This window comes from Podarcis cretensis (genome assembly GCF_951804945.1).
Source record: "Podarcis cretensis genome assembly, chromosome: 13".
NCBI lineage: Eukaryota > Metazoa > Chordata > Lepidosauria > Squamata > Lacertidae > Podarcis > Podarcis cretensis.
The window spans coordinates 4,125,887-4,144,223 of NC_137182.1; the positions used below are offsets into that span (position 1 = coordinate 4,125,887).

At 43.9% G+C, this 18,337-nt stretch overlaps 1 protein-coding gene across 2 annotated transcripts in view; it reads left to right on the top strand.

Annotated features, from left to right (window-relative positions):
- Positions 1–18,337, top strand: part of COL15A1 (collagen type XV alpha 1 chain) — a 144,191-nt gene that overhangs the window by 47,004 nt on the left and 78,850 nt on the right. For both annotated transcript variants that reach the window (XM_079949277.1, XM_079949278.1), the window contains exons 3-5: positions 11,027–11,574; positions 16,394–16,468; positions 17,352–17,441. In XM_079949277.1, coding sequence (XP_079805403.1) covers positions 11,027–11,574; positions 16,394–16,468; positions 17,352–17,441 — 713 coding nt within the window. The remainder of the gene's footprint in view (positions 1–11,026; positions 11,575–16,393; positions 16,469–17,351; positions 17,442–18,337) is intronic.

Consider the following 18,337-nt stretch of genomic DNA (forward strand, 5'->3'; position numbering starts at 1 on the left):
AATTTAGCAGTAGAGTTCTCCAGCCAAGTATTGGGTACAAAAAAAATCATATAACGAGGTAAAGTGTCCCATAAAATGCTTATATTAGTGCAACTAACCATCAAAAAAGCATTATTTTAGGGGGAAATGCTTTGCAAAAGAAATGTTTGGAAGGAAAATTGCATATAAAAAGTGTATATTTGAAGAAAATTGCACTACAATGCTAATAAATTTTCATGAGAACTCTTTTTAATAAGTTGCAAATTGGTGTGGAAATGTGGAGAACTGATGTTAAGATGGGAAGAAATGAGAGAAACCAAGATTGACATATTCTCCCACCCCAGTTATATCATGCTGGTCTCTGCCTGCACACCTGCTACAAATCACTGGGGTCTCCCCTCTGGCTCAGCCCTCAGCCCTCTATTTCTAGGCTCTGCCAGATACCAGATTTTTAGAATTAACTGCTGATATCCCTAAGCATTATCTTCTTTATTATTACACCACGTGTTCAAGGTTTGCACCTCAGCATTCAAAAGCGGTTCTAGGTACACCTGCAGCCAGAAATTTTATGGTTCCTGAATTGTGACCTTACTATTGGAAGACGTTTCTCTTGTCTTTGCAGAACTCAGTTCTTTCCTACAGGGGGTCAGTGATAGACCTTGGGGTCTAAATTTTCAGTGGCACCCTGTGCAACACCAAAATTTGGCACCCCAGGTTCTCATGCTCCATTCTAAATCATAGTTGTGGCACCCCCTGAGGTGCCCCCGAAGCTCTGTGCCCCGAGTGACTGAACTGGTTGCCCTGGCCTATATCTGAGGGAACATCTACTTCATATCATGCTGTGCTGAAAATGTACAGAAGCCCTGAAAATTCTGGCTAGCAGCTTGACTTTTATTATTAACCTAATGTTCCTGATTTGTACAGTTTGCTAACAGTCATTGGTTAGCAAAGTCATTCCAGAAAGCTCTGTAAATCAGCCCTTCCTCTACTTGGAACGTTTCAGGACACTTGGCGTGGAATTACTTCCACAGATTATGGGAAAACTTCACTTTTTAAAAAGTAGGTCACATCTGCAATCTGAAGGAGTGCTCTGACGAGAGCATTGAAGCCATAGATGAGGAACTTGGCAGCCTGCAGAGTAATTTGTAGAAAGAGATGTGAATGATCTTTACTTGCATTCTCCCACACCATGTTCTCGCACACTTCCTAGTAATTTTAAAGGTCTTGTGCCCCTGAAATGAACAACTCTACCAAAAGAACCATTTTTTCTTTCTCTCTTTGAGGGATGGCTCTTGCCCGATTAGGAATTCATAACCTAGTGTCTGTGTGCCAAGGCCTCACTCAAAGTTATGACGATTGCTACCAGGTAGCCGAAAACCAAAAGGCTGGTGCCAATTTGCCAAGTGGAAAAATTCCTACCCGGCCCCAACAATATGGTGGCCGACAAGTGTCCATAGCAAGGTCATATCAGAGCAAAGCAAGAAAAGAGGGTAGGTGGGTTGGGAGAGTGAGAGAGAGGGTCCTGGCCGGCCACACTGCGGTTGAATCATCCATGGCCATGCCCTCTCTCAGTGCTGACTGGTCGGTGTGGCCTGATGTGGCCAGGATGACACAGAAGGGGGTGTCAACTCTCTGCCCCCCAAGCCGGATCACTGTTGGGTCCTGGTTGCCCAGCTGCAACGCTGCCCACCAGAAAAAGTAAGCAGACTTCTGCCGTGCTGTCCTTGGGAGAGCATTATGGGTAAGAGGAGGTTTAGTGTGGGTGGGGGCAAGCCTGGTGAAGGGCCCATGGTGCAGACAGTAGGTGGCTGTGCAGTGCATGAGCAGAAGAATTGGGGTTGCCCAAGCCAGCTTCAAGTAAGACCTCCCTCATCCATGACCTGATTGTGGATGAGGAGGTGACATGGTTTGGATTACTGAGACCTGGTAGGCAAGCAAGGTAGGGCTGGTCTGAATCAGCAGTAGTCAGTCGTCCACTTGGTGTCCTGGGTAGGCGGTCTAGCATCCGAGCAGAATTGAGAGTCAGACTGTGTGTGTTGCTCTCCCTAGGCTTTCCCTCTCTCACACGAGGCTTCCTGTCCCCATAACTGGCATTGGGTAATCAGAGCAGGTGAGGAATTCTGCTGGTTCACTGCCCAGGAGCCTCCCTGTCTGAGCTGGCAAAGGTGGGCTTGGAGGTGCTGTTGAAGACTCCTGCTTCTGGGGGAGATTTCCACCACACCTGGGGCAGCTCAGGACTTCACAGCCACCACCATGACAGATATGGAGCTGTCCCAACATGTCATCAGCCTGCTGCAGGTGGCAGGTGTTGGTTCAAGGTGGGGGGGGGGGGAATAGCTATAAAATGATCCAAGATCCAGGTTGGGGCAAGTATTCTTTGATGAGAGAACCCAATAAGAAATTTTAAATCATAAAACATGCAGCAAAGCTGTTAGACCTTTAAAATATTCCCTTGTGAGTTCTTGTTCTTATATTTGGTTCCAATGATTGTTTATTTCATTGTACAGTGGTACCTCGGGTTACATACGCTTCAGGTTACTCCACTAACCCAGAAATATTACCTCGGGTTAAGAACTTTGCTTCAGGATGAGAACAGAAATCGTGCTCCGGCGGCGCGGCAGCAGCAAGAGGCCCCATTAGCTAAAGTGGTGCTTCAGGTTAAGAACAGTTTCAGGTTAAGTACGGACCTCCGGAATGAATTAAGTACTTAACCTGAGGTACCACTGTGCGTTGTTTTGAGTCACATTTGTAGAAAAAGCGGCATATACATATAATAAACAAGTAAGTAAATAAACATTAGGCAGCTCCCTTGGAAGCTGGAAAGGCAACAACTACTTGTTCTATTAACATTTCCTCCAACTGTTTGCTTGAAATTGTTTTTAATATGGTATTTTTAACTATTGTAACCTATCCTGGAACCTTATGGTGAAGAGAAGGTAATAAAAATAAATAAGCCGTGCTTTCTCTTACACCTCTTTTTCTTCAAGTCATAATCCTATAGCGGCAAGTTGCAGCCTCACCAGCCACCTAATTTAGGTGAAAGCAGCTGCCCTGATCACACAAGAGGGGAAGGGGTAAGGGTGACTAAGAGTTCCACTGCAGTTCATGCACTGCTTGCTGCAAGACTGGATTACTGCAATGTGCTCTCTATGTGGGGCATCCTTTGTGCTTGACCAGAAGCTGCAGACAGTGCAGAATGTGGCAGCACGATTGCAGACAGGAGGGAGGCCTTCGGCGAATCTACACTCATGGTTTTTAACGCTAAAAATGAGTTCTTTTTAAACGTTAATTGTGCATTGATAAAATGTGACACCAGAGGGCGCTGCAGAGCTACCCCCATCCAAAACCCAGATAGACATTGTGAAAAAGGAAACTAAAAGGAAACCAAACACCTTGACATAATAATGTTTAAAAGGTGTGTGTAGATCCAGCCCTTGTCAGCTTATAGCACCTGTGCTCAGAAATATGCACCGGTTGCCGACTTGCAATTGGTTCAAGGTGTTGCTATTAGTATATAAAGCCCTTAACAACTGGGGACCAGTTTGCCTACAAGATCGCATTGCTCCACAGGTACCCACTTGATTGCTTCATTCGGTGGAATTGGCACTACTACAGGTGCCACATAATGCCCGTTCTGCCTTTGTACAGACTCCATCGTTTCGTGTGGCAGCGGCTACACTATGGAATTCCTTGCCTATTGAGATCAAGCAGCTGGCTTCCCTGTATGTGCTCCTTTTGGCACCTGCTTAAAACATTCTTGTTTAAGACAAGCCTATCCGGATCCTTTGAAAGCGGAAGTAATTGTAACCCGTTTTTAGTATTTTAACTTTCCTATGTCTTAAAGTAGGGTTGTGGTTTTCTCTTGATTTTTACTGTTCTATCTTTTGTAAAGTGCTTTGAGGTTTTTTACATTCAAGCGGCTTATAAATGTTATGAAACAAATAAATAAAATAAGAGCAACGTGGCCACCATCTCTCCCCTAGTACTTTTTTCTGAGGGGAAAGTGAACTTGGGAGGGGAGAGTAAGCCAAAGGTGCTTCCACTAGTTGCTCTTTAGGAATTTCCATACCCCCCCCCCCCCCCCGTTTTCTATGCGATTGGGGCAGGTCCAGGTGTTTAAACCCTCATAGTGCTTCAACTTGGGTCCACTGCTATTGTGTGCCATTGGGCTCCAAATCTTGTCCTGCACAGATTTCAAAACTGAAGCTTTCAGGGCTTTGGGGGAGGGAGAGATTTTTGGGAGTGTCTTGATCTGCAACCATAAAACATTTTATTGTGCTTGGTGGACATGTAAAAAGACTAAAAATAATTAAATATTGGATACAAATACATACACTGATACAGCAGATTTTAAAGGTTAATATTCAATTGAAGCCGGAATGCTTTCTTTTAGGGTTAATGGATACACAATTGAAAAAGGATTACGGGAGATTACCCCAATATATAATCGCAGTGGTGAGACTGCTATAGGCACAAAGATGGAAAGATACAGCTGATTAAACTATTGGACTTGACTGAGATAGCAAAGTTAACATTACTGGCATTTATTAAGCACTGGAAATTTCTTACGGACTTTTTGTGTGAAAGAGAAAATGAACTTGTAGTATCTGGATTTGAAGAATGAATAAAATACTGTTTTATAGAAGATAGAATGGTTGGATCTTAATGAGCTGATGCCTTTAATCTTCATTTATTTTTCTTCAGGTCCCCCCCCCCCTTTGTTCTTTGGCTTTCACTCTCCTTAGGCCTTTCTTTTTCTTTTCTTGTTTTCTTTCTGTCCCTGCTCGTTTCTATATTAAGCAGCTGTTTTATTTCAGTATATTATAAAAATATACTTTGTAATCGGCATGTATTTCTGTATATCTTTGAATAAGTATCAATAAATAACTCTCTCTCTCGATATATATTTGAAAAAAGATATGTAACCATGAAACAAATAGCATGCTCTTTCGGATACCTTTTCCTGCTTTTCCCAAAACTATGAATTATTACGGGTGGGAAGAAAGAAGAATGCATAGCAGGGTTGGTGCAGAATGTTTAGGGGCAAATCTCACTCACGCCTTAACACTGCTGTGATAGGAGTCACAAAAATAAATCCATATCCATATCCATGTCTCACAGAAGCCCTTATCAAATGCACCTGATAAAGATTACACCCCTGGTTCTTCTGAGTTTAATGAGAACATTACTTCCTAATTCCCTGTGTGTGCCTGAAACCCACCATGGGGAAACTTAACACGTGATGGAATTCTCTGAAACTGCTTAGGAGGCAAAGATTTGGGATCAGGGAGGGAGGCAGACTGGCCCCCTTCACTGCGATTGGTAAACACAAAAGACTCCTCCTAACACTGGCTGGCAAACCCTTCATTTCCATGAGAAAGGAAATTGCTAACTAACAGGCTTTGCAGAAGGATGAAGGTTTGTTAGAACCATTTAAGAGGACCAGTTGGATTTTGAGAAGGGCAAGCCCCCGCCACCCACCGTCCTTCCATGAAAAGCTGATACACGGAGAATAATGTGGAGATGGAGGTTCTTTTAAAACAGGCAGAAGGATGAAGTTGCTTCTTTTCACTCTGACAGGCCAGTTGTAGATGTTGAAGCAGAAAGGAATTTTGACCCTTTGTGTGCCGGCTTTGAAACAGAAGATGCTTGCTAAACTTGCCTGGCTGTTTCTCCTAATGCCATCTGGCCTGGTACAAGGACAATGGTGGTGGCAACGGCTGTGGGGCTCTCCTGGGATGGCTATTTCACCTTTGCCAGTGACCGCCAGTCCTGTTACTTCTCCCACGCCAAGGATATATTCAACCAGTGGCTGGGCATTGAGGGAGACTGGGGCCCGCTCAGCAGTTCCAGCAGCATGGGATACCCCTGGCATGGTGCCACGTGTTGCTGGTGTACCTTCCAAACCTACCTTAGCTCCTGGAAAAATAGCCGTGCATTTTCCTAGGAAAACACCTATGGAATTGGATCTGGAGTACAGAACAGCGGAGAAAATAAATATGTGGAAACAGAAGAAAGCAGGTACATTAGCTGTAAAATAAGAGATTGCTCCAGCAAAGTGGACTGCTGGTTTTCTTGTGATCAGCGGAGAGAGACCTTGATTCTAATTTCTGATCAGTTGTTGGGTGGTCTTGTGTAGGTCATTATTTCTCAGAAGTCCACACCTCTGCTTGCCCCACTGATCTCCCCCTCCCAGAGAAACACACTGCTTATTTATCACTAAATCAAAATAAACATCCATTGGTTTTTTCTGCAGGTTGACGTTTGTTCCGATTCAGCACTAAAGAGCAGTTTTTCCTGGGGGGGGGAGTGGCAGGACAAACAGAAAACCACTCAGACCCATGCTTTCTAGGGACAGGAGAAATGGAATTATGGGCAAGCCCTCACCCTCCGTTGCTCTTTTGTAAGACTGGAATAATAAATTGCCTTTCTATTCAGCAGGTTTATTATGCAAATGAATTGCAATGAATGTTATTGCCTACCTTAAGCTGTGGGGATAGGGTTGTATCAAAAGACACACGCACCCCACTCTGTCTCTGTTTCTCCCCCCTACACACACATCAAAGGGCTGTAACCTCAGTATAGTGGAAGCCATTGTAGCATCCCTCTCTCCAGTAATGCTTGGTGTGCTGAAACCACAGGCCATGTGCCCCATCCCTCACTGATGTTGCATTAGTGCTCAGCAAAGACTGCCCAGGCATGGGAAACAGCTCTGGTCATAGAAATTGTTGCCAGCCATATTGGCAGGCTACAGGGTCCATATGTGTTTCCCTATACAAAGCATGGGTGCAATTGTGGACGAGGCTGGCTAGGACCACTCACGGCTCAGAAAAGACTGGCGCAGTAGGCCAAACTATGTATTATGCCGAGAGGTCCACAGTTGGTCTTCATTCCCTCCTCCCCACACAAACGCAGCTGTGGTGGATGATGCTAATTTGATTGGGGTTTAGCTTAGAAATGAGGCAAAACGTACTTGCAATTTTGCCAGTCATTTGTAAGTGGCAAAATTTGGGAAGCTATTTTAGCAGAGCTTTTAAGGCGGTTAACTTTTCGGAGGTGGGGAGACTAATTTACCAGTGGTGGCCTTGCTCTTGGTATCTGCCATGTGTGCCTGGTGCAGTGACACCATGTAGCACAGTTCCCAAGAGACTTCTGGAGGGAAAATGGCAGTGCTTTTTTATTTCTGTCTGGGGGTACTCAAGGGTACTCAGTACTGGCACCTCCCCCCTCAACGTTAAAAGTGTGGCACTTACTGTAACAACTTCATGGTGAGTGCCAGCACATTTTTTCCCTTGAAATAAAGCTCTGGGGGCCAAGGGAGGTAGTTTCAGATGACATTTTCCCTACACCCAAATTCAAAAGCTCTCCTCTCAGAAGACTTAATTTTTCTACTATAGAGCAGTCAGCAGCTTTGAAGGATTGATTTAAATGATGAAAAATTGCATGATGGCACAGAGGAAAAGGTGGATAACCTCTAACTTCATGGGGGGGGGGGAGCCTCACCACTCCCACAATTAAATTTAGTATGTCTTCATGTTCCTATGGCTTCATTTCGTTTGTTTAAAAGTTGGAAGATTAATTATTGGTTTCTCTGCATAATTTGTGTGATGGCTATAATGATCCTGTTTAGAGCATTTTGTTTATAAACCTCTTAGAGGTTTTCTGTTGAGTGAGCAGTATATAAATTTTGATAATAATAAGTTATTATTTATATGCCACCCATTTGCCAGGGCTGCCCCAGCTGTTCTGGGTGGCTTCCAACAAATTAAAAACATTAAGCACAGTAGAACATCGAACGGTGAAAGCGTCCCGATACAGGGCTGCCTTCTGGTGTCTTCTAAAAGTCAAATAGTCGTTCATTTCCTTGACATCTGACAGGATGGCATTCCGCAGGGAGGGTGCTACTACCGAGAAGGCCCTCTGCCTGGTTCCCTGTAACCTTGCCTCTTACAATGAGCGAACCACAATAAGGCCCTGGTTGTCAGTGTATCAAATACCGTATTTTTTGCTCTATAAGACTCATTTTTTCCCTCCTAAAAAGTAAGGGGAAATGTGTGTGCGTCTTATGGAGTGAATGCAGGCTGAGCGGCTCTCACAGAAGCCAGAACAGCAAGAGGGATTGCTGCTTTCACTGCACAGTGATCCCTCTTGCTGTTCTGGCTTCTGAGATTCAGAATATTTTTTTTCTTGTTTTCCTCCTCCAAAAACTGGGTGCGTCTTGTGGTCTGGTTCGTCTTATAGAGCGAAAAATACGGTACATTAAAACAATCACCACCATCTTCTCATTCAGGAAAAATGACACACTAATGAAAAATTCCACATTATTTAATTATGGGGATTGCAGTACCACAGCAGCATATGTCAATAATTCAGCTTGGGACCAGAATACTTGATGGGAAGTCTTTCCATATAGCAACCTGCCCTAATCTTACGTTCTGCTGGGGAGGCACCTATTAAAGTACAGTACCTTCTGTGGCGCAGGTGGCGCTGTGGGTTAAAGCCTCAGCGCCTAGGGCTTGCCGATCGAAAGGTCGGCGGTTCGAATCCCTGCGGCGGGGTGCGCTCCCGCTGCTCGGTCCCAGAGCCTGCCAACCTAACAGTTCGAAAGCACCTCCGGGTGCAAGTAGATAAATAGGGACCGCTTACCAGCGGGAAGGTAAACGGCGTTTCCGTGTGCGGCTCTGGCTCTGGCTCTGGCTCTGGCCAGAGCAGCGATGTCACGCTGGCCACGTGACCCGGAAGTGTCTCCGGACAGCGCTGGCCCCTGGCCTCTTAAGTGAGATGGGCGCACAACCCCAGAGTCTGTCAAGACTGGCCCGTACGGGCAGGGGTACCTTTACCTTTACCTTTACTACCTTCTGTGCCTTCTCTTTCATTGTTGTATTAATTTATTTGAGAGAAATGCTGATATTCTCCATGACCTTATCAGATTCATATTTATTAATTTATGGCATTATGATGACATGTTATTGGTATCACTAGGAAACCTTCAAAAAACTGCAGCTAAGTTACTCCATACAGGCATTCAATTATTTTTAAATCAAATCACAATATAAGACAGTGGGCAAAGTACTACCAGCTAAATAAAACAGTTCAAAATGCATGAAATAAACCTGTCTGTCTATTAGTGGGATTTATGAAGAGAATTCCAGAAACTTAATACTCTCCGAGGATGAAATCTTTCCATTTTGTCTTTTTCCCTTACAGTCTATACTTGCATTTTTTTTTCTTGCTTCATTTCAAACTATGTAGACAAGCTGGATTATGTGTTCCAAAGGATTAATATAAAGCTGTTCTATAATGGAGGGGATTAGACTGCACTTTCCTGTACTCTGCTCTGTGTAATTTAAACAAAAGGAAACCTTGTAATGATTGCGCTGCCAGCCATACATTCAAACGTTTTAGCAACAGATTTTGGCAGGCCCTTCCCTCACACCAGTTGAGCCTGTGTTTCATTTCTACTCTTTGAGTCATTCCAGATAACCCCAAATCTCCTGGTCGCCCTGATTTTGTACTAGATGTGTCAGTGCCAAAGAGTTCTTTGAAAAACACAAATGCAACATGCAATCAGGTTTCCCCAATTTTTGGAAGGGACAGCCTGAGAGCATTAGGAGTCAGCGGTTCTACCACCTCTCTGTTGAATGAAGGGAAATGAGGGTCTTTCTAAGGAAGGGGGAGAGCCTGCGGTCTGTGGGAAGAGATCAGTGCACCAAGCTATGTGCCAGAAATGTTGTAGCTTCACAGCAGAACGTGCCTTGGAGCACGGTTTTCAGATGCTTGGTGCACAGTGCAATTCAGCAAGAGTGGAACTACAGTCGTCCCTTGGTTCTCAAACTTAATCCGTTCTGGAAGTCTGTTCCAAAACCAAAGCGTTCCAAAACCAAGGCGCGCTTTCCCATAGAAAGTAATGCATAATGGATTAATCCGTTCCAGACTTTTAAAAACAACCCCTAAAACAGCAATTTAACATTAATTTCACTATCTAACGAGACCATTGATCCATAAAATGAAAGCAATGAACAATGTACTGTACTATAAAATAAATAAAACAGTATTGTAGATGATAAAAATTAAAATTACTTTTTTTCTTACCTGCGCTGATGATAGTCATTGTTTGGATGGGGGGCTTTTTTTATCCATTTCTGCAGTCACACAATCAATCAATCAATCAATCAATCAATCAGTAGCTAAACTGGGATCCACACAGTCTCAAAAACAAATTAGCTGAAAAAGCCTCAAAACAAAAAACGCAAAATAAATAGTAAAAACAAAAGCACCAAATCATTGCTGGCAACGTTTCCCTTTTTTTAAGGGAAATTCCCTTATTCCGAATAGGATTCCTCGCAAAGGGAAAAGTTGACAGCTATGTACCAAATATAAGCTCCAAATATCACCTTAGAGCACTGCAATCGGAAATGGAAGGCTTGAATTACCATGGGGGGACGCAAATTAGCAGCACAACAGGAAACACAGGGGGACTCAAAATGGAGCACTTTTGGCTTCTGAAAAGTTTGAAAACCGGAACACTTACTTCCGGGTTTGCAGTGTTCGGGTTCCAAGTGGTTCGTGAACTAAGCTGTTCAAAAACCGAGGTACCACTGTATGTGTCAGAGGGAATGTGCAGCAAAGAAATGGCAGTTGGGTGGTGTGCTTCTGTGACTGATCTGCTCTGTAGATCAGCTGTCCCACCATCTCTTGATGCCCAGAGAAGAGAAAGAATGGGTTAAGCACACACACTTGCTGGTTCTCTGCTACTCATTACCCCCTCCTGCAATTTTGCAAGGGGAGCTGTGGGTGCCCAGGTCCCAGGGAAGTATGAAAACCAATGCAGAAACAAAAGGCAACAGAAGCTCAGTACTGATGGTCTACGTTTAAAGTTATGTGACATTTAACGGTATAAGAAAATGGAAGTGTCTACTGCTTAACCGTCTCTCACTGGTCCGGAGAATTTGGCGAGGTTGGAACAAGCTTATGGCTCTTCCTGAAAAGTTGGATAGAATCCTGACTGCATGCTCTTACTAATAATACTTTTTGTTTTGTGTTACAGAAAGAGGGTCAAAGGAGCACCTTGATCTCACAGAACTAATAGGAGTCCCACTGCCACCTTCTGTCTCCTTCATTACCGGTTATGGAGGGTTCCCCGCATACAGTTTTGGGCCAGAGGCTAACATTGGCCGTCTGACAAGGACTCTGATACCTCAACCGTTCTACAGAGATTTTGCTATCGCCGTCACCGTCAAACCAAACAGTGACCGTGGAGGTGTCTTGTTCGCTGTAATGGATGCCTTTCAGAAGACAATTTATTTGGGAGCCAGACTATCGCCTGTGGAGGACAGCACCCAGAGAATAATTATGTACTACACTGAACCAGGTTCCCACATATCTCGAGAAGCTGCTTCGTTTAAAGTCCCAGTGATGACCAACAAATGGAATCGCTTTACAATAGCTGTCCAGGGCAATGACATTGCACTGTTTATGGACTGCGAGGAATATCACAGGGTGCAGTTTCAGAGATCAGATCAGCCCTTGCTCTTTGAATCGAGCTCAGGAATATTTGTTGGCAACGCTGGAGTGACAGGACTGGAAAGATTCACCGTAAGTACACCATGTAGTAAATGTGTGGATTATTCTGCAGCTAGTCTATCACAGCGGTTCTCCAGGAAAGAGGTTTGGTCCATGGCTCTCAGGGCCAACCCAAGACATGCCCAAGGAAAAGGGCAAGATGGTGGCACCACCACCCCATTCCACGTACAGAAGCTGACTGTGCTGGCACTGGTATTGGGACAGCTTCATCCGCTGCACCAATAGGCAGCAAGCCAGCTTGGCACACAAAGTTCTGCCTGCTCCCTGACCTTCAGCATCCGCTGCCTCGGCCAGTTGTCTCATTCCGCCTAATGGTAGGGCTGGTCCTGATGGTTCTTGAGACAAGAAGAATTGATACTGGCACCTGGAAGGCAAACTCTTAGTTACTAAGAGTGATTATGTGGGGGAGAGAATCCTAGCAGGGGATGGAGGGTCTGCATTTTTAAGTGAACTGATCCAATCTCCACGTACCAGTCTGATAGATGGATCAGAAGGCAATTATCCATTCTGTTTCACACTTCCCTGAACATTGCTCAAAAACACACCCAAATGCATTTTAAAATGGTTGGTTTTTTTAGTAAAATATGTTTAGAAAGGCATATACTGAGATTTAAATATTTTATGATAAAATAGGTATTTTCAAATTTTCATATGGACTTTTAGGTAAAGGTAAAGGTAAAGGTAAAGGTACCCCTGCCCATACGGGCCAGTCTTGACAGACTCTGGGGTTGTGCGCCCATCTCACTCAAGAGGCCAGGGGCCAGCGCTGTCCGGAGACACTTCCGGGTCACGTGGCCAGCGTGACATCGCTGCTCTGGCGAGCCAGAGCCGCACACGGAAACGCCGTTTACCTTCCCGCTGGTAAGCGGTCCCTATTTATCTACTTGCACCCGGAGGTGCTTTCGAACTGCTAGGTTGGCAGGCGCTGGGACCGAGCAGCGGGAGCGCACCCCGCCGCAGGGATTCAAACCGCCGACCTTTCGATCAGCAAGCCCTAGGCGCTGAGGCTTTAACCCACAGCGCCACTTGCACATTAGTGAAGAAATGAGATGGAACTTAATTATGACATGCACTGGAAATAGGTTATTCCTATCCATAGCAGTGCATAGCCTTCATGACTAGTAGTCACTGACAGCTTTATCCTCCACAATTGTATCTAATCCCCAAGTTGGCAGCCCTCACTACATCTTGTGGTATCAAATTCCATTGTTTAACTATGTGCTGTGTGAAGAAATACTCCCTTTTGTCTGTCCCAAATCTTCCAGGATTCAGCTTTATTGGGTGACTCTGAGTGTTGTGTGAGAAGAGAAAAACTTCTCTATTTTCTCCACACTGTGCATAGTTTTATGGACCTCTGTCATGTTCCCTTTTACTCCCCCCCCAATAGCGTCCAAAATATTAAGATTTGCTCCAGTTCCTTGACAAGGTTGCTTGTCTTTTTCTGCACCTTTCCCAGCTCTGCAATATCCTTTTTGAAGTGTGGTGACCAGAACAGAATACAAAGATGCCAACAGGATTTTCTAGGCTCAATGCATGTATGTCTAGATTGAGTCTTCTGTTCCACTCAAAAAAGAGGACATGAATTTGCATATACTCATATGCAATTTTGTGTCCATGATTAGGGAAAAAACCCAGGTGAGGACCCCAAATACGGGCTGCTTAAATGAGGGAAGCCTTCCTGCTCCATCAGCTGCACCCCCTGGCCCAACCCACATCCAAACCTGTGTTAGGATTCTTGCTCCGTGTTTGCAGTCATGAGATTGTTGTCTATCATATGACGGTGTATTTTTTCATTTCACAGTGGGGGAAGTTACGGAGACAGGATGTTTTGTGTTACTGTGTTCTGTGAAGTGGGATGATTGTCCCTTTTTCTCTTTCTCTTTGCTGTCTGATGAGAAAGAGGAAGGAGCTAAGTCAGAATGCTCCGAGTGTATTATATGTAGATTAGTCAAAACGCTGTGCTACTGAGTTATGTTAATAATAATAATAATAATAATAAAATTATTTATATCCCGCCCTCCCCAGCTGAAGCCAGGCTCAGGGCGGCTACGAACAATCAAATAATCCAACATTCTAAAAACATTTCATTATAAAAATTAATTAAAATCAAATTGATGGCAACTGTTAAGCAAAATTCTGTGCAGATTGCCAGAGGAGGGAGTCAGGCTGCGCCCTGACCAAAGGCCTGGTGGAACAGCTCTGTCTTGCAGGCCCTGCGGAAAGATGTCAGATGTTACACGAACTGCCAATACTCTGCCGGTTCATAAGCATGCTTATGCCTTTTGGTATCAGTCGCTGTGATGTTCGGGCTGAAGAAAGCTTTTGAAGCTCCCAAACAGCCAACCTTTCCAGAACTGTAGGTTATGTTACAGTGCTTTTTATGTGTGACAGTACTCACAGGTACATTTCTAGAATTTTAAACCACAGGTGAAATTTTTATTATTATTATTATTATTATTATTATTATTATTATTTATTTGTAGGGTGTGTTTGTTGATTGCCCATTCACAAAATACTTCCCTGTATACTCAAAGTTGAACTAACCTTCCCCCCTGCCTTTTTAAAAAATGTGCAGGGGGGCATTCAACATACAGCGTAAGATGACTCATAGAGTTGTTGTGAGGATAAAATGGAAAGAGGGGATAGAGGGGAACTATACTGACCACTCCAAGCTCCCTAAAAACGTTGGGATACAAATCAGTCAATCATTTGAATCATTTGAATACATGTGAAAAGGTACGTGGAAGTGGAGGCGTAGGATGGTCAGGTGGTATCCGGTGCAGAAAATTTCTTGTCACCCCCCCCCATTGATTTTTTATTTTTTTTATTTTGCCTGCAAAAATAGTTTTATGTTATTTCATATTTTCTTACAAAGGAATGTGGATTATGGGCCTCTGATAACAAGGAGGCGACTGTGGACAGATACTTAAATCTACAGGATGGATTGTGTTTTGGCTCCACTGAATTGAAATTTCAGCCTTCACGACGTAGAAAAACGGCCAAGTAAACAGTTGTTTTCATGGAGGAGGGTCAAGATATTAACTATGAAATTTCAGATACAGCTATATAATCCCTAGTGTAGTAAGATAAGACCTTTCAAAAAAAAGTTTTTAATGAACCGCCCTAGTAGGGCAGTAATTGTTCCTTTTTGGATTAAGGCTTTCTGGGAAATGATCTATAATGAACTGAAAAAGGTACTTAAGTACACTTTCCCTAAGAAACCAGAGGCCTTTCTCCTGGGGATAGTCGGCCAATTGGTGTTAAAGAAGGATAGAACATTTTTTATGTATGCTACAACAGCAGCAAGAATACTCATCGCAAAGTATTGGAAGACACAAGATCTACCCACTGTGGAAGAATGGCAGATGAAGGTGATAGACTATATGGGTTTGGCAGAGATGACGAGCAGAATCCGAAACCAGGGAAGAGAAACGGCGGAAGAAGATTGGAAAAAATTTAAGGACTATCTAAAGAAATGTTCAAAAATTAATGAATGCTAGATTGATGCTGGATGAGAAAATTAGGGGTTAACAGTGGTAATGGTTAAATTAAAAGAAAATGAGTGTTATTAAAATTAAGTTGAAAGTAAGGGAAGGATTTGTTGACAAATTAATTAGACATGAGAATACAGAAAGGGGAGGTACGAGGAAGTCGGGAAAGCAAGTTATAAGAAATTAAGAGTTGAAATTATATGTGTTGTTTGTTTTTATTGTTATGTTTTGTTTGCTAATGTCTTGTTTGTCGTGATAAAAATTTGTGGAAATTTCAATAAAAATTTAATATAAAAAAATTGTTCCTTTTTGACACCCCCCTCCATGATGGAACCTGGGGCGAACCCCCCCTTCCTACGCCCCTACATGTAAGTGCATTTAGGTGCATGTTAGTGCACTTTGTTCTCTCCTTTGCCTTCCTTACCTCCCTTTGACAGATTCTCAGTTGTAAAAGCTCCGCAGACTTGTTACTTCCAAAAGCACATGTGCACCAAAGGTGCTCTGGACTGCCATGCTATTTTAATACGCTGCCCTGCATTCTTTGAAGGAAAGGCAGTGTGGCGTTTGTCCTCCTAGGTGTGTGACATCATACCGGGTTCATGGGGAAAGGGTTAACTAATTGTAAAATGACTAACTAATGGGAACCCAATGGGCAGAGTTAACTGTGTATAAGGTTTTAAGCACAGAGGGTTTTTGGCAGGAGTTAGCGTTAGGGTGGTTGAGAAGACAGTCTGGAGTTAGAAGAGACAGAGAAGATAAGTCTGTGGGTTGGGCTAGTCTGGTGTGAGAGAGGGAGAGACTTTGTTAAGAGGTGTCAGTCAAACAGTTGAGATAGTCAGAAGGTACTAGGAAGGTATAGGCCGGTAAAGAAACTAAAGTTAAGAAACTGACCAGAATATTATCTGAGAAACCATAAACTTGTTAATGTTTGTAAAATAAACTTTTTTTTTTTGTTCACTTTTAACCTCTGTCTGGACTCAGTGGTCCCTGCTCCTGCCAACCTAGCAGTTTGAAAGCACGTCAAAGTGCAAATAGATAAATAGGTACCACTCCAGCGGGAAGGTAAATGGCGTTTCCGTGCACTGCTCTGGTTCACCAGAAGCGGCTTAATCATGCTGGCCACATGACCCGGAAGCTGTACACCGGCTCCCTCGGCCAATAAAGCGAGATGAGCGCCACAACCCCAGAGTCGGTCACAACTGGACCTAACGGGCCTACAAAGAACCTACATCCGTTCTTTTCAAAGACAGCAGCCACCACCCAAAGTGTCCAGTCCCATGCTCTTGGTGGGATTCGTTATACAGAATGTCCCCTTGATTGGCTCTTCTGCTTCCTTTCAGGGCTCCATCCAGCAGCTCACAATCAAACCGGATCCAAGAGCTACTGAGGACCAGTGTGAGGATGATGACCCATATGTGAGTACTTCCCTGCACACGCTTTCTGCAGTTACAACAAGGATTGGAAGCTTGGTTTTGATACAGCTGTTTCCACAACAAAAGCAGGAGTCCTCGCTTTTTATTAAAAGTTGCTTACACCTCCCAGTGTGCCCAGCTCTTCAGCTGTGGGTCACAAACCTTGAATTCCACTCCTCCTGGGTAGGAAAGCAGCTTGGGGGAGGTGCCTGTTTTCGCTTCACCAGTTATGGGTGAGATGAAATTGTGCAAGATCTTACACACTCACTTTTTGCTGCAACAGGCTAAATTGTTTGATGCATGTTTGGTTTAATGATTCTTTACAAGGGTTGTGTTCACTGAGTATGAACCTGGAACTACATGCAGCAACAGCTGGCTGCACCAGAGATGGATAGTCTAGGATTTATTCTTCTATCTTACTTAAAGAAGTAATTAATGCTTTGAACATACAGTGGTGCCTCGCAAGACGAAAATAATCCGTTCCGCGAGTCTCTTCGTCTTGCGGTTTTTTCGTCTTGCGAAGCAACCCTATTAGCGGCTTAGCGGATTAGCGCTATTAGCAGCTTAGTGGCTATTAGCGGCTAAGCGGCTATTAGCGGCTTAGCGACTTAGAAAAAGGGGGGGGAGCGAAAAAAATCGCAAGACTCGCAAGACGTTTTCGTCTTGCGAAGCAAGCCCATAGAGAAATTCGTCTTGCGAAGCGCCTTGAAAAACGGAAAACGCTTTCGTCTAGCGGGTTTTTCGTCTTGCGAGGCATTCGTCTTGCGGGGCACCACTGTACATGTGTCTGTGCAAATTGCTAAGGCTTGCACACACTCATTACTTATGGAATTTCTCATGTGGGCATGACCTAAATTCTTCATTGTGGCCTTCCTGTTTCTGATAGGCTTCAGGAGAAAGCAGTGGCTACAACAGCATTCAGGAACAGGAGGGTGTCCCTGAGACACAAGAAATCATTCGGCCCTCACAAGCTCCAGTAAGTATTATGATAGTGTTTATTTATTAAATTTCTACACTGCCATTCATCCAAGGATCATAGGACAATTTACAGTATAAAACCACAAAAATACATGGCATCATAACTTTTTGTTGTTGGCGTCTGTCTGTCTCAGGAGACAATGAGAATTGCGCCTTTGGGGGTGAAGTCAAACCATTGGTGAGGTACAGCACTTGCTGTGGTTGCAGAGACTGATAAGGGAGAGACATGTTTTGCTGCAGCTGGGGCAGAGGAAGGCATCCAGCAGTGCTGCTGCAGATGCACCATGGAGTTTCTTTTTTCTGCGCTGCCCCCAGCAGTCATTCCTCCTCCTGTGGATAACAACAACCAAAAGCAATACCGCCATTTAAAGGGCCATAGATTTTTAATTAGCCAATGGCCTGGGAGAAGAGGAATGATTTAGATCTTGTTCAGCTTTATCCATTGGAGCCAACTCCTATGGGCCAAGGGGTCTTCACCTGCTCTCCCAACAAAATATTTGAGGGGGCCGGGGGTGGGGCAAAGTTGATGAGCATTGCTGTTCAATTGGTGTGCATGCACCATGTCATGTGAACGATTATGCAGGGCGGGACTTACCTGGGCTCCCCCAATATTTTATTCAAGTAGGCACCCCTGGCTTTATTGTAGTGGCTTCCTATTAATGTGCAAAATAATGTTCTATGCACTGAAAGTCATAGCTGGCAAAGCCAAAATGATATGCTTATGATTATACCAATTTAACTTTAATTCAAAATATCATTTCTGTTGTTTGTGTTGTAAATACGGTTCATGACCGCCCTGAGACCTCTGGGCATAGGGCAGTATATAAATTCAATAGATAAATAAGTAAATGACATTAAAAGGGTTATTTCTCATTCCCAGAAAGTCGGTCCTCT